This window comes from Nansenia antarctica (genome assembly GCF_963989245.1).
Source record: "Nansenia antarctica genome assembly, chromosome: 11".
NCBI classification, from domain to species: domain Eukaryota; kingdom Metazoa; phylum Chordata; class Actinopteri; order Argentiniformes; family Microstomatidae; genus Nansenia; species Nansenia antarctica.
In genome coordinates, this window is record NC_137681.1 from 10161988 (window position 1) to 10177142 (window position 15155).

The 15155-nt window shown below is 41.7% G+C and overlaps 1 protein-coding gene across 1 annotated transcript; it reads right to left on the minus strand.

Moving 5' to 3' along the window:
* Nucleotides 1–10046: 10046 nt before the first annotated feature.
* On the minus strand, nt 10047–14778 carry LOC308167279 (G-protein coupled receptor 26-like; the record flags this gene model as incomplete). The annotated part of the gene is made up of 3 exons (XM_080541667.1): nt 10047–10278; nt 12454–12567; nt 14108–14778. The coding sequence occupies 3 exons, from the start codon at nt 14776–14778 to the stop codon at nt 10047–10049; spliced, it is 1017 nt and encodes a 338-aa protein (XP_080397793.1).
* Between the last annotated feature and the right edge of the window lie 377 nt (nt 14779–15155).

Genomic DNA, 15155 nt, shown 5'->3' on the forward strand with positions numbered 1-15155 from the left:
GGGGGGGGGGGACTCTCTCTCTCTCCCTCTCTCTCTCTCTCTCCTTCTCTCTCTCTCGTCCTCTGTTGTGATCCAAATCTATTTTCTGCTCAGAACAAACTCTGCTTTGATCATGACTCCTTCCTACCTTTCTTTGGAACTTTGTTACCACCTTGCAGTGTCGGTGGAAGTGCTAAGATGAGAAGGCAGGAATGGAGGTTTTGGAGTGATGGGTTTTTGCTTAAAACAGGGTTTTATTCTTTCAACAATGACATAAGCTCTCATTAAATGCTTGGTACTTTTCAACTCACGTTGAAAATTGTTTTCTACAATTGTTTCTTTATTCTGAGTCATCATGGTAACAGTTGCGGTACACTCCACATCTCAAAGCATTACAGTATGTCTTGAGTGGATTCAAGTTTGTGTCTTGACCCTAGCAGTTAAATTCCTACAAACATGGAAATATTAAAAAAATAAAAAAATCGAATGTTGGCTACATGGAAACTTTGAATAAAGTGCTCTTTTTGGACCTTGCTCTATATGGTATCACAAATTAAAAATGTGTGTTGCCAGATACATTGTTTCTCTCATTGTTAATGAGAAGCTGGAGATACTGTATTGACGGTATTGTCTATATCATCATGTTTATCTGTACTAACTCATGCAATACCAGTACTGAAGCTATAATAATAAGCTTACCTACCAACAAGTATACACAAGTGTACAAGCTTCGTCCTTGCAAGCATTATCTTTGAATGAATGCTTCGGGATGGATGATGCTTATATTTTGAATGTAGAAAAAGCTCGGTTATTTTTTATGATAATGCACTCCAATGTTACTTTTCTGCATTCAGAAATAATTTAATAAAACTATATTTGAAATGCTTCATGAATGTGTTTATGAACTCTCCCTGATACTATTCTCTCACAAGCATGGCATGAGAACATTTTGCTCTGGAAAGTTTTTTCAGTCAATTATGTAAACCTAAAACTCATGACCTGATGAAAACTCATGCGTAGTGGTTGAATCACAGATGATGTGGAAAGGACATGACTTTTTGTGAAAATGCACCTGGACATCTCACTCTTGTCAAAGTTCTCTCATGGTTTGACTGGTTTTCTCCTCTATCTTACAGGTCTACTATACACCTTACAGCTATTTATCTGTGCTCTGAGCAGAAGTAATAACTGAAAGATTACTTCACAGTCGACAAAGTTCACAATCCTTTCTTGAGCCCTATTGCACAATCTAGGCCTTTGGAAATGTTTGTAAAAAAAAAAAAAAAAAAAAATAGCAACTGTTCAAGCAACTGTTGTTGTCTGTGAACTTTGGAACGTCTTTTAAGATCTGTTAAACATTATTGTTCATTGCAGCTCAAGAATTAAGTCCCCATTTATGTAATTCTGTCAATCTCTTACATTGCAGACAATTCTCTTGATCGATGCATTAACTTAGCATTTATTTTCAAACATCAAAGACCTTTAATTTATCATCTCTAATAGAAAGCTTAATCTATTTCCATGTATCCCTAAAGTTACATTTAATCAGCAACAAACATTAGCTCAGTTAGCTCATATCTGGTAAATGTCTGGAAGGGATGGCTCTAATTACTAAAGTCTTCCACTTGTGCTGCTGTTACGTCTGATTGCCTAGCAGCTCACCCCTGAAGGCAAACCTTCATCTCTCTCCAACCTGCAATCACAGAAAACCCTCAACTTTCGCCTCCTCCACTGCCCCCCTCCATAGGTTATTGACGGCGGGCCGTACACCTGTTATCATTTCAGAGGCACACAGAAAATTAAATAAAGATATTAGAGGGAGTGTGTAACCAATTACTTCCCTGTTTTCCTGTCTCAAGCCAGTCTCACGTTAAGGCTGATTTCCTAACGCACCAGACAGTACATGCTGTATACTCAGTATACAACACAAACATCGATTTTAAATCCTTTCTAAAAAGTCTTACTGAAGTGACCTGCCTCGAAGAACTAATTCAAGAAACACAGTTTCATGTGTATAATGAAAACCATTATTGTCTCAAATACCTTAACTACACAGTTTCCTCTTCGCTACATAATGTACACGTCCCTTCACCCCACAACAGGGCTAATATACTGTAATAGCAAGATCATTCTGTATTCGGTGGATTCTGGACGTTATCATCAACCGTCTGCTGGGCAGATAAGTGAGGGGGGGGATCGAGCAGGATGTAATGGCGTGTGGTGGACGTCGAGTCTCCAGCTCTTGCTCCTTCCCTGTCCTGCAGCTGTGATTCCATGCAGATGTGTGGGAAGACACAGGCAACCATCTGACCCCGGCAGCGGTTCAAAGGCCAGCGCTTCCTCAGAAGTCCGTCCAACCTTTGAAGTGAGAGAGAGAGAGAGAGAGCATGTCTGCCTGGATATCACACGCGTGAGAGGCACAGCACATCCGTAAACAACCCTCTTAACCTCTCTCTCAACCGCTGCTCTGAACAAACATTCATTCGTGCACTGATAACACCTAGTTTAGACTCCTCGACCCTTCAGCTGACTCTGACGGACATCAAAGGAGGAATTGACAGATGAAGTAAATGAAGCGATGCTATGGGGAAAGCTGTTGCCCAACCTCTGGAGGCATTTACTGTCAGCGCTGGATAAACACTGATGAAATACAGACAGGCCCAGGAGGAGGCAACAATTCAAATTCCCATCCTTGCAGTACTCATTTGAATACTTGTTTTAGGCAAGAATATTAGTGTTACATTATTATATATCGTCTGGCATACATTGTATACAGCACAGGTCTATAAATATTAGTATACTTGTATACAATACAATACACAAGCAAAACCTTTTCCTTAGTTTGAAATGACAGTGTATCAAGTTCAGAATGGAAGTGTTCTGCTTGTGACAAGCACAACCAACGGGTGAACAGCACAAACGTAATGGAGGACACCTACCCGGCGCTTTCTTAATCAAAACTTGATCATCATGAAGAGGCCCCCGAACAGAAAAACGACATCCACCACACTGTTTTGCACTCTTTCAAACCCTGATTGCTTGCTTGGTTTAGCACAGCGGGACTAACAAATGCGTGTGTGTGTGTGCCTCGAGAACTGGAGACTGACACAGACAGTGGGCGAAGTGTAAGTAGTCTCTCAGCCATGATTAAGCCTTGCCCTACAGTACCACCTGAAGGCAATCTCCAGCTCCTGGGGTGTGAATCAGTGTTTGGACTCGCAGTCATTTACAGCTGGGGTTTCTGCACTCAATGTTGCCGTCCCATTACCACCAACACCGCGGTGTGAACAGGAAGCCCTTCCCTCAGCACAGAGGAGGGTCTGCAGGTGGCAGACGATTCAAATTGCTGTGCTGTTAAGGCCAAGGCCTTAACCATGTCCTTTCCTCTCTTTTTCTCTCTCTCTCTCCCCCCCTCTCTCTCCCTCTCTATCTGTGTCCCACGTTGATTCGTGTTTGCTGTGTTTGTTCCTGAATCTATCAACGATAGTGAGAAGAAGGGCGTTGAAATAAAGGTGAATTACTCCAACAATAAACAAGATTTGTATCAATAGGCACTAGCAGGGCAATCTACTAAATCCACAGTTCTGTATTATGCTGAATAGTACAATCCAGCCTGCACATTACATACAATTCAGCCGCATTTCATTGAACTGTGGGAAGGCTAACCACTGTGTTTACTAGACTAATAAAGTGTGTCAGACTCTCGTTACAACTTTCTTCTGGAATTTATTCCAACAAATAAACAGCATTATCAACAGTCAGTGAAACTGGATATAGACTAGTTTAGAGAGTGGCATTCATGTAATGGACTGGCTGGCTGTAAGCTCCACATGTGTAGTAATAAAGACAGCATTGGCCACTTTGGCAAGAGAAGAACAGCAGCCTACCTAAGTCATCATCATCATCATCATCATCATCATCATCATCGTCAAAAGCAGTAGTAGCAGCAACATCCACATCATCTTCATCATTATCATTGTCATCATTGTCACCATCATCATTATCATCATCATCATCATCGTCATCGTTATCATCATCATCTTTTTCATCGTCGTCATCTTAATCAACATCAGCAGGAGCATTACTAACATCATCATCATCATCATCATCATCATCATGCAATGAGGGAAATAAGTATTGAACACATCAACATTTTGTCCAGTAAATGTTTTCCAATGAGCCTATTCAAGTGAAATTTGCACCAGACTTTGGTATTAACTCAAACAATCCAAACAAAAAAATCTAAACCTTAAAGTCAATATGTAAATAAAGTTATGTGTAATAAAGTGGAATGAAACAGGAAAAAAAGGGTTGAACACACTAAGAAAAAGCTACTTAAACTAAAGTTAAAGTTAGAAAAAAGAACTGATTAGGAGGCAACTCTACCTCCAATCTGTGCTAATTAATGTCAACTGGGTAAGGATATAGCGATGGGCTATAAAAGTTTTTGTTTTTTTTGTTAACAAGGTGCCACACAACAATCTAATGTTGGGTAAAAGCAAAGAGCTGTCTTAAGACCTTTGCAACCAGATTGTTGCAAAACATGAAAATGGGATTGGCTACAGACATATTTCACAACTTTCACAACAGAAGGATACTTAGAAGAGTAGCCAAAGAGCCAAGGACCACTAGGAAAGAGCTCCAGAAAGACTTGGAGGCAGCAGAAACAACTGTGACAGAAAGGACAGTAGGCAATGCACTCCACCGCCATGACCTCTGTGCACGCTCAGCCCACAAGACTCTACTGAAAAAAAGACATGTTGAAGCTCATTTAAGGTTTTACAAACAACATTTGGACAAGCCAGTGAACTACTGGGAGCATGTACTCTGGTCAGATGAGACCAACATTTTACTTTTTGGCTGTCACACAACACACCATGTTTGGAGGAGAAATGGCACTGCACATCACCCGAATAACACTATACCAACAGTGGTATAGTTTGGAGGTGGAAGTTTCATGGTGTGGGGCTGTTTCTCCTCTCGTGGTACTGGCAGACTTCATATCATTGAAGGAACAATGAATGGAGCCATGTACAGAGAGATTCTTGAGATGAACCTGCTGCCATCCACCAGGATGCTGAGGATGAGACGTGGGTGGACCTTCCAGCAGGACAACGATCCAAAGCATACAGCAAAGGAAACTCGCAATTGGTTTCAGAGTAAGAAAATCAACTTGTTGGAATGGCCCAGTCAATCACCTGACTTGATCATTGTGAAAGCATCTGAAGAGGGCCCCCTGTAATCTTCAAGATTTAAAGACAATCTGTGTAGAGGAATGGGACAAAATCACACCTGAATACTGCGAGCGATTAGTTACTTCATACAGAAAGTGCTTGAAGCTGTCATTACAAACAAAGGCTTTTCCACTAAGTATTGAATTAATTTCAGTTAGTGTGTTCAATACTTTTTTCCTGTTTCATTCCACTTTATTACACATAACTTTATTTACATATGGACTTTAATGCTTATATTTTTTGTCTAGATTGTTTGAGTTAATAGCAAAGTCTGGTGCGAATGTCACTTGAATAGGCTCATTGGAAATACATGTACTTATTTCTCCCACTGTAGGTGCCAATCAAAAAAAGAAAAGTTCCAGTTTCCAAAAGATCACACAAGTAAGGAGGTACATAAAAACGTTCTTGAATTGATTCCAAAGTACTTTGAAGCAATCCACAACAGTGATAAAATGAGGTATAGTTCACTCAATTCAGTGTCAAACTATTCATATATTACGCTTACAACCCATTACTTGCATTTTAATCAGCAAATTCTGGTACACTTCAACAAGGTATTAGCATAAATAACAGGTATCAAATGACACAAAAATACTTTTTTTAAACACAGTTTTAACAATCTAAATCTTTCTGTGGATATATTTTTTTTCATGTATTAAACTTTTGCAGAGCTTTATATCACCAACTAACACATAAACATACTGTATTCATATTCATCATTCAAGTGAAAGACAATTCTATTCTATATCAGTGCAAAACATCAGCGAGGAACCACCATTATAAGCAAAAGGAGGATTTAATATGCCACTGTAGGATCATACTGTATACTGTAGGATGTAAATGAATAAGAACTAATAAGGCAATGACAGACTATCTATTCCCAATCTTTCAGTTCATTTTCTATAATTATTTAAATCTCTAAAATAGATCCCTTGCTGAGAGGGGATTTATTATATTACAGAAATGATACCATCATAAGTTTAAGGCATTGACATGAAGGAGTCTCATACAGTTCTGTGCAGTCTAACAAACAACTAGCTCAATCACAATAATTGCAATACTCAATGATAATCATAATCACTTCAAAATCCTAAAAAATCTTTACGTAATATTAAGCATACAGTAACATAGAGAACAATCATAATAGTGTGCTATATATCACGTTTTTCATTTTCATAATGAGAGGGAGTATTAGCTCTCACGGTCGAATTCCACTACCGATTGTTCCTCTCTGCTTTTAGATGACACAAGTTTTAAATATATATATTTTTAAATTAGAAAATATACAGAGTCAACCATTTACAGACCACAAATCTATCATCAAATTGGGTGGAAATTAATTCTGTCAGCATTTTCCTCGTTAAATGTTCAAGTAACACATTTCTGATGCCAGGTTTCATTATGTCTTCAGCTAATGAATCAGAGCTTCTGTGTTTTTGGCTTACAGAACCTAATGTATATTACTTTGGCACTCTGCATCTTTTCCCATAGAAATCTCACTGTGTGCAGTTTGTGGACATGTCAATCCAAATACACTTCAGATTCATGTGCTAATTACCAAAAGCAGATTGCATTTCCCCGGCCAAAATCTTACGATCAAAAATCAGGTAGATATATAAGCAGTAGACAGTACAGTATGTCTATAGCCTTTTCTGTAGCTACATGAAACACCCACGTCTGTTTATGCCAACCCTGGAATATGTTGGGTGCACACAATAAGCCCTCTGATACAGAGTCGCCTTACTTCTGATACAGAAAACAAAACAAACAGTGATAACAACAAATAGAATGTGTAGGACTCCGCTCTATCATCTTACTAATTATATCTTTTCAGGTAACAGGTAATCCCTCAGGATGAAGCCTGTAGTCTGATTATGTCTATATTAAGTATAACTCTGGGAGTAGGAGGTGTTGCTGATATACAGTAACTGTTGCTTATTGTACTGTGCTTATGTGGGCTGCTACATGGTTTTGCTAATATATTTTTCTGTCAAATAATCACATTATTCCAATCGAATTGTCATTGCAGGTATGCTGGCACGTATATAGGCGGTGGTATGGGAGCAAGCACAAGGATAGAGATTATGTTTTCATAACTGGACTGATTCTAATTCTAATTGCAGCCAGTACTTTTCTCATCATTAACTTGTGTAGTGCTGTATGTCATTATATATTTTTAATTGTACCATTATGCTTAAGTTGATTGTGATTGTCAGTCTGGCAGAAGAGAGGAGGGGGGTGGGGGTTCTCTCGATGGAGTCCAAGCCGAGGCAAGCACTGTCAATTTGCTACACTTGATCACCCAACCTGAGGGGCAGACGTCACTCACTCACAACAGCAGCACTGCTAGCAATCCCAACTGAGGCGCACTTTCTCATTAAAATTGTACTTGGCTAGCAGGCAAGGACTTCCGTTGGGCTAACAAAACACATATATAAAAGCTAAAAAAACAAAAAAACTTAAAATATGAGAGGAAAAGAAAAGGTCCCAGAGCGTGAATGCCTTCTGTTACTTCAAAGTGTAAGTTTTAGTAAGTAAGTCAGTAAGCCCCTCGAACTGTGAAGCGAGGCTTACAGTATATGAAAGACAAGTTAACGAGACTATGAATCGAAGGTGAGACAAAGACATTAGAATTCCAGGAGTTTGGAGTGCAAGTAAGTGACATTTTGGAATCAATAGACAGCTCCTATGATGACTATCTAATGGCAAAAGGACCTGACTGAAATCCTAAAAATCATTGTACGGTAATATACAAAGACCCAACTGCAACAGAATAAACCGTGTTCCCAGGCTAATAAGAAAGGAGGTCTGGTGGGCCAGATTACAACCCAAATGACTTCAGTCTGATGGCATATTAGCATACGTGTATTAACAAGCCCTATGTTAAGAATTAACTTGTTTTTTCTGTATGTGCAAAAGGTGTACATATAATATATCCACTATATGGACAAAAGTAATGTGGGCACAATTATCGTCTGGGGCTGTTTTCATGGTTTGGGCTAGGCCCCTTAGTTCCAGTGAACTAAATCTTAATGCTACAGCATACAATGCGATTCTAGAGAACTGTATGCTTCCAACTTTATGGCAACAGTTTGGGGAAGGCCCTTTCCAGTTTCAACATGACAATGCCCTCATACACAAAGTGAGGTCCATAATGACATGGTTTGCCGAGTTTGATCTGGGAGAACTTGACTGGCCTGCACACAGAGCTCTGACCTCAGCCCCATCAACACCTTTGAGATGAATTGGAACGCCGACTGCGAGCCAGTCCTTCTCACCCAACACCAGTGCCCGACCCCATTAATGCTCTTGTGGCTGAATGGGAGAAAATCCCTGCAACCTAAAATCTAGTAGAATGACTTCCCAGAAGAGTGGAAGCTGTTATAGCAGCAAAGGTGGGACCAACTCCATATTAATGCCCATGGTTTTGGAATGAGAAGGTTGTGATGTTCAGGTGTCCCAATACTTTTGTCCATATAGTGTGTATATATATATATGAAAAACATATCAAACATACTTAAAAAGGCCTTTATATGCCTTTTTAAGTATGTTTTATATGTTTTTCATTATAGATTTCTTTTTATATTTCAACTGAAATCTAATTAATTAAAACATTAATGGCTTTAATAAAACAAACAACCTTTTTTAATTATAAACATTAGGTCTTCCATTCCCAGTTACATTTTTGGCTCTCCTGTAACATTTAGAAAATGTCACTTATGCCCCTTGAGCAACAAACCCTTGATTGTATCATGTTGAGAGTTAAATTCCTGAGCCTGTCAAGTAAGAAGCCTCAATATTTTTCCTGTATCATATTTCCATTACTGTAAAGGCCAATGCACACAGCGTGCGATTTCGATTTCTGTTGCGCGTCAACATTCCATTTTGAAGTTTGAATGGAAGTCTATGAGAACATCGCATTTCAACACACACGGCCCCGATTTTAATCGCACGGCGAAAATTCGATTCCATTCATTTTGAATGGGAAAAAGCACAAATTTGACAGTGCGACAAAACTCGCACGCCGTGTGCTTTGTCCCATTCAAAATGAATGGAATCGAATTTTCGCCATGCGATTAAAATCGGGGCCGTGTGTGTTGAAATGCGATGTTCTCATAGACTTCCATTCAAACTTCAAAATGGAATGTTGACACGCAACAGAAATTGCACGCTGTGTGCAGAGCCCTTTATGCATCTCTTTTCTCAGCTCCTTTTGTGCCGCGTTTGGATTGAGCTATTTTGCTACATTTCAACATCACAACAGTTACTTATTACCCGTGAACACAGTGCACAAAATAAATATACTCCCAGCCTTTCTAGAAGTGGTCTACATACATATGAAGGTACTGTAATGTGAAAGCATAGAAATGTCGTGAAAGAGAACAGTTGTCAGTGTAAACAACTAACACCTGACATTAGCCAATGAGCTCTTCATCTGCTTTTAGGAGGAATAAATCTGCCTTGCTGAGTCACATCAAGAGGTGGAGGAGTCTAACGGGATCGCTCATCTTCACGACAACAACTTCGGCGCACTGAGCAGCTGTGGGGCTCCGGTATGTGTTCTGACAGGATGGGCGCAGAAATACAGCTGACTAATATCCAGAACTTCAACTTCCAAGTGAACAAAACCAAATGTGATCAGTCAGATGATGAGGTCCTGTCCTCTCGCAGCTCTATGCTGACACCGGCAATCAGCTCCAATCTTGTGAACCGGCCAATCCTGGGCACGAGGTTAAAAATGTTCAAGCGGACTCTCTGAGGAACACCCTCAGCTCTCAGCTTCCTGTTGTTCCTAACATCTCACAATAGGACATCTCCCCTAAGACACTCCCCTCACTCTGCAGTCTGCACGATGTTGTTCCCTCTGTTCTCATGGCTCCGTCCGGAAGCGTTCAGAGAACTGCGTTTCAGCAGCCTGTTGATGATGTCCCGGCATGTCTTCCTGTACTGATGGCGGAGCAGAGAGTACACAAAGGGGTCGCAGGCCGCCTTGCTGTAGGCCAAGCACTTGGAGACTATTCCCCAGTGATGGTGGATAGGCACTGCAGGAAATAACTCCAGGATCCTGCAGGCAAGCAAACGGAGGAAGAGACAGAGCAGAGAGAGAGAGAGAGAGAGAGAGAGCAAGTGAGAGAGAGAGAGAGAGAGAGCAACAAAGAGAGCAATTAACTACATTATGTCCACAGTAGACCTTAAACAAAAGGCTCTGGTCATGCAAATGTATGGACGCGGCTCCCTGCCTGTGCCATAGTGCATTCATATCAGCCCTAACTCTCTTTATCTGCATGACCACATTAAAATGTGACGGGAAGAGTACATTTTGAGAACAGGCTCCTTCAACGCTATAGTGTATGTATGTATGTTATTAGTATTCAAGTTATGTCCAGCTAAGGCAAGAGAATCGACAAGGCTGTTAAAAGACTAGTGTACCATTAACTCTCCCATTGCGAGAGGTCTTGCGGTGTGTCGTTCCTTGCTGTTGTACATGACAGTCCGCTGTGCACAGCACTGTGAAGTCAAGCCACTAACCCACGACATACAATATAAAGCAGCTCGCTGTCAGATGTGAAACAATGCGTAGCAACGTTTCCTATTCTCTATCCAATCTATTCTGTTGACATGAGTCAGTGTTTCTCCCACCCAGAGATTTCTTTTCCTCATTTTTTAGTTGCAACCATTTCCAGCACAGCAGATTTTTTTTTCTGTCAGAAAAGTGGAAGTCAGACCCAGTGGGAACAGAAAGCGAGAATCTGAGTGTTCGGAAAAGTCAGCAACAATCCAATTAATTCGGGTTATAACTGGATACACTGTGTGACTCCAGACCACGGAAACAAGGAAAGAAATCTCTGTCTTTGAACTGGAGATAAAAGGCAATTATGTCAAAAGATCATTGTTTTTTTGTTTTTTTATTGTAATTTTTCTGTGGAGTTGTTGTGGCCTATTTGTATATGTTGTGTTCGTTTTTTTAAATAATGCTGATACCGATATTGGAGTTTTGTCAAAAAAAGGAATATACACGGCTTATCAGTTGCGTGAGAGGGCCGATAGAATCTCTAAATGATGAGAGCTGCTTAACTGTTCACCTGTCAACTTCCCTGTGCAACCCGAAGCCTGAGCATAATGCCTGCACTTCCCATTATTATTGCTCCTCCATTACTACTACACACTGACCAGTCAAGCGTTCTCTGCACATAAACACTGTCTACAGTATGGACCAACAGACCCAACATCATGCTGTGTCAAAAAAAAAAAAAGAGTCATGCCTGAAACACATGACTATAGAAGCCTGCTCACTTCAAAGTGTTGAGAGTCAGCTGGGAGGTCAGTACTGTAAGGTACTTTACTGTATTGCTTTTACACAATATCCTCTATCTAAAATTGCATGGTGTGCTATTAATCGCTAAATTGCCAGCCATAAGTGACAGGATGTGGAGTCATTATGCACTGTACACATGCTGTAAGAGCGTGAGTCCATACTGTCAAAGTGGAGCATCAGTAGAGAGATCGGCCTAGTCCTGGACTAAATCACACTTTCAATGGAGATTTTCATTCAAAATCTATTTGAGTCTAGGACAAGGCATAATCTAGGTCTAGAAAACCAGCCCATATAGTCCCTGCCATATGTTCTGTAACTATAAAGTGTTTTCAGAGAAAGTACTTTGCAAAAGAAATGGCAATGCACTGTGTATTCTCTTACCATCAGCCCCATATAATATAGATATATATACACTTCAATAATTGATGCTGTAAAGTTGTGGGTAAAGCTGTGTGCTTTTTCGTTCAGATAACAAAACCAGTATGATATTAGTCCTGCATTTCACTCAGACGTTGATACATCATCTGCACCCTCACAGTTTTATGTTTATGAGATGGGAAGGTTTATAAATGGCTTATTACACTACACTGCACAACCCAGCGAGGAAAACTGCTAATGCAGCAGACGGAGGAGCGCCATATCACTTATGACAAGGTCAGCCACTCTCATCTCTGGACTCTCTGGACGGTTCTTGTGAGATAGGCAGGAGGACGTTGAGTTGCATGGGGGGGGGGGGGGGGTTGGGCACACACACAGACACACACAGACACACACACACACACACACACACACACACACAGACACACACACAGACATACACCCTCTGTGCCGCAGTGAATCTCCCTGCCATGTGTTATGTTATGATGAGTCAGTCATGCCCAGAGAGAGAGTCCCCTTTGGGTCTCCCCGCATCTCTCCGCTCACCTGGTGATCACGTAGGGAGCAAAGCAGACCATGAAGGTGCCGATGAAGGTGCTGATCTTCCTGGTGGCTCTCTGTCGTCTCCTCTTCTGCTCCTCCAGACATCTCTGTCGGACACTGTCCAGGCACAACATACAAACATTACCACTAGGATGAGCTGGATGAGCTCGGCATGATTGACAGCTGTGGACACAGAGGAAGACAGACTGTGTGTGCGTGCGTGTGTGTGCGCGTGTGTGTGTGTGTGTGTGTGTGTGTGTGTGTGTCTGTGTGTGTGTGTGTGTGTGTGTGTCTGTGTGTGTGTGTGTGTGTGTGTGTGTGGGGGGGGGGGGGTGTGGGTGTGTGTGGGTGTGTGTCTGTGTCTGTGTGGGTGTAGGTGTGGGGGTGGGTGTGGGTGTGGGTGTGGGTGGGGGTGTGTGGGTGTGGGTGTGTGTCTGTGTGGGTGTGGGTGTGGGTGTGGGTGTGGGTGTGTGGGTGTGGGTGTGTGTCTGTGTGGGTGTAGGTGTGGGTGTGGGTGTGAGTGGGGGTGGGGGCGTGCGTGCGTGTGTGTGTGTGGGTATGTGTGTGTGCGTATGTGCGTGTGTGTGCCTGTATACCATTGTGTGCATCCATGTGAGGGCGTCTTAGTTATGACGTTGTGTACGTACCTCACTAAGGATGCTTCAGTATTTTACTACTATACACACTATATGCTGAATGGTAAGCACAACTTTTGCCAGAATTTACAGATATACAGATAGATCAATATTTGATTAACTCTACTCCCTACATAATCATACACAATCCCATGGATGGGTGTAATGCAGTCATATTTCTATAAACAGGTAATAACTACATTACTACACATACTTGACATATCTAGCATGCATACAGTGTGTGATGGTTGTGTGGCCTGGTGTAGAGTAGGTGATGATTGACAACATAATAATGCTATATGCTTAATAATAAAGCTGTATGCATTATGGATGCATGGATACATAAATAGTATTCTAATAATATCAGATTGTCCCCCTCATGAATAGTTAAATAGTGTAGTACTGGTATTGACAATCCAATAAAAAGCCACTAGCATAATGCATGCTATAAAATATTGTATTCAGGCAGGGTACAGAGTGTGTCAAGCGTGATCATCAGAGGGGTTAAATATCCGGGGTCCCTGTATACATAAAACCTATTGTTATTTGCCTTTTTGGCTGGCTTTGTAGAGGATGATTCATCATAAATATGAAAGTCTATGTTAGACCAAGATGAAGCTGTGGTGAGCACCATACACTTACAAATACACACACAAACAGGACACACTAGCCAATACAGAGTACTGTAAATGTGATTGAATATTATGCTTGGCTGCAAAAATATAATGTCCAGTCTGATGATTTGTCGAAAGTCATGGACATCTTGGAAGACAAAAGCACCCTACTGTGAGATATTCAAAATCATATGGATGGCTTAATGCAACCTTGAAGTGCACTGCAACAAAATGTAATAATGACATAAGAACAGTGGCTAATAAAAGTTGCTATAAAAACAATGATAATGAACCCCAAGTGAACCCCAAACTAACAACACAAACGCTGACCACAGTGAGCCAAGAGCAAGGTGCACAGTCAGCACACAGAACAATTTATTTAAGTCAATGTCTAAGACATGCTCTTACCTTGGGTGAATATCAACGAGCAACACTAACGTTTGCATTGTGATAACATCTATCCGTTTACAGTGGAACCTGGCCACTTTAAGCACTTTGAGGTATGTGACACACAAGACTATAAAAGACAGGAGAAAAGTGAGGGAGTGAAAAAACACTGTAAAGATAACAAATGGAGTCTGACTGTTCACAGCCCTCACGTCGGATAGTGTGCATGAGGCGTAGAGTTGATGATATCCCACCCAGGAGAGGCAAGCGGCCACTGTGGAGAAGGAGACGGAGTGCACCCAGGTGTACCCCAGGACGATCGCCGCGTCTCTGTGGCGCATCTTGGAGTGGTACCTCAGTGGGAAAACGACCGCTATCCACCTGTCGATGCTCAGAGCTGCCATGCTCAGCATCGAATTGGCGGTCAGAAAGGTCTCAAAAAAGCCCACCATCTGGCAGAAACCTTCACCTCCGGGTTGACCCTGGTTGACCAGTCCCACCAGAGTCAGTGGCATGTTGGACACGGTCAGCAACAAGTTGCAAAAGGTGAGGTTGAGGGTGAACACACCGGGCACCTGCCTCCTGATCTCCGGGTTGTACAAAAAGCAGATCAGCACCAGCACGTTGGACAGCAACGACACTATGATAATCACGACCACCAAGAGAGAGAGCATTACCTCCGCGGTGTCCATGGTGTGTCCCCCCAAAAGAAGATTATTCCGACTTTTGGTAATTGTATCCAGATAATCCAGCCACCATATGCGGTTGAAGTGTGGCCATGGTGGATTTAGCTGTGAGATTCATCCATAACCATGTCCATGCTCCATGCATTCCCAGTTATATCCCGAGGAGAAGATCCGCTTCTCTCCACGTCATTGCCCTGCAAGACTTTTGCACGAGGGTCCGCGGAAAAGATGTCCAACTGTTAGGAGGATTCCATCGTAATGATGAGTGGTGTCGGGATGTGTGTAGAGATCCGAACTAAGTAAGCTCACCCATCTACAAAGTGCAAGAAAGCTGCAAGCACCTCTGTCTGTCAGCCGCGCTCAGGCACTGCGTCTGCAGTGGA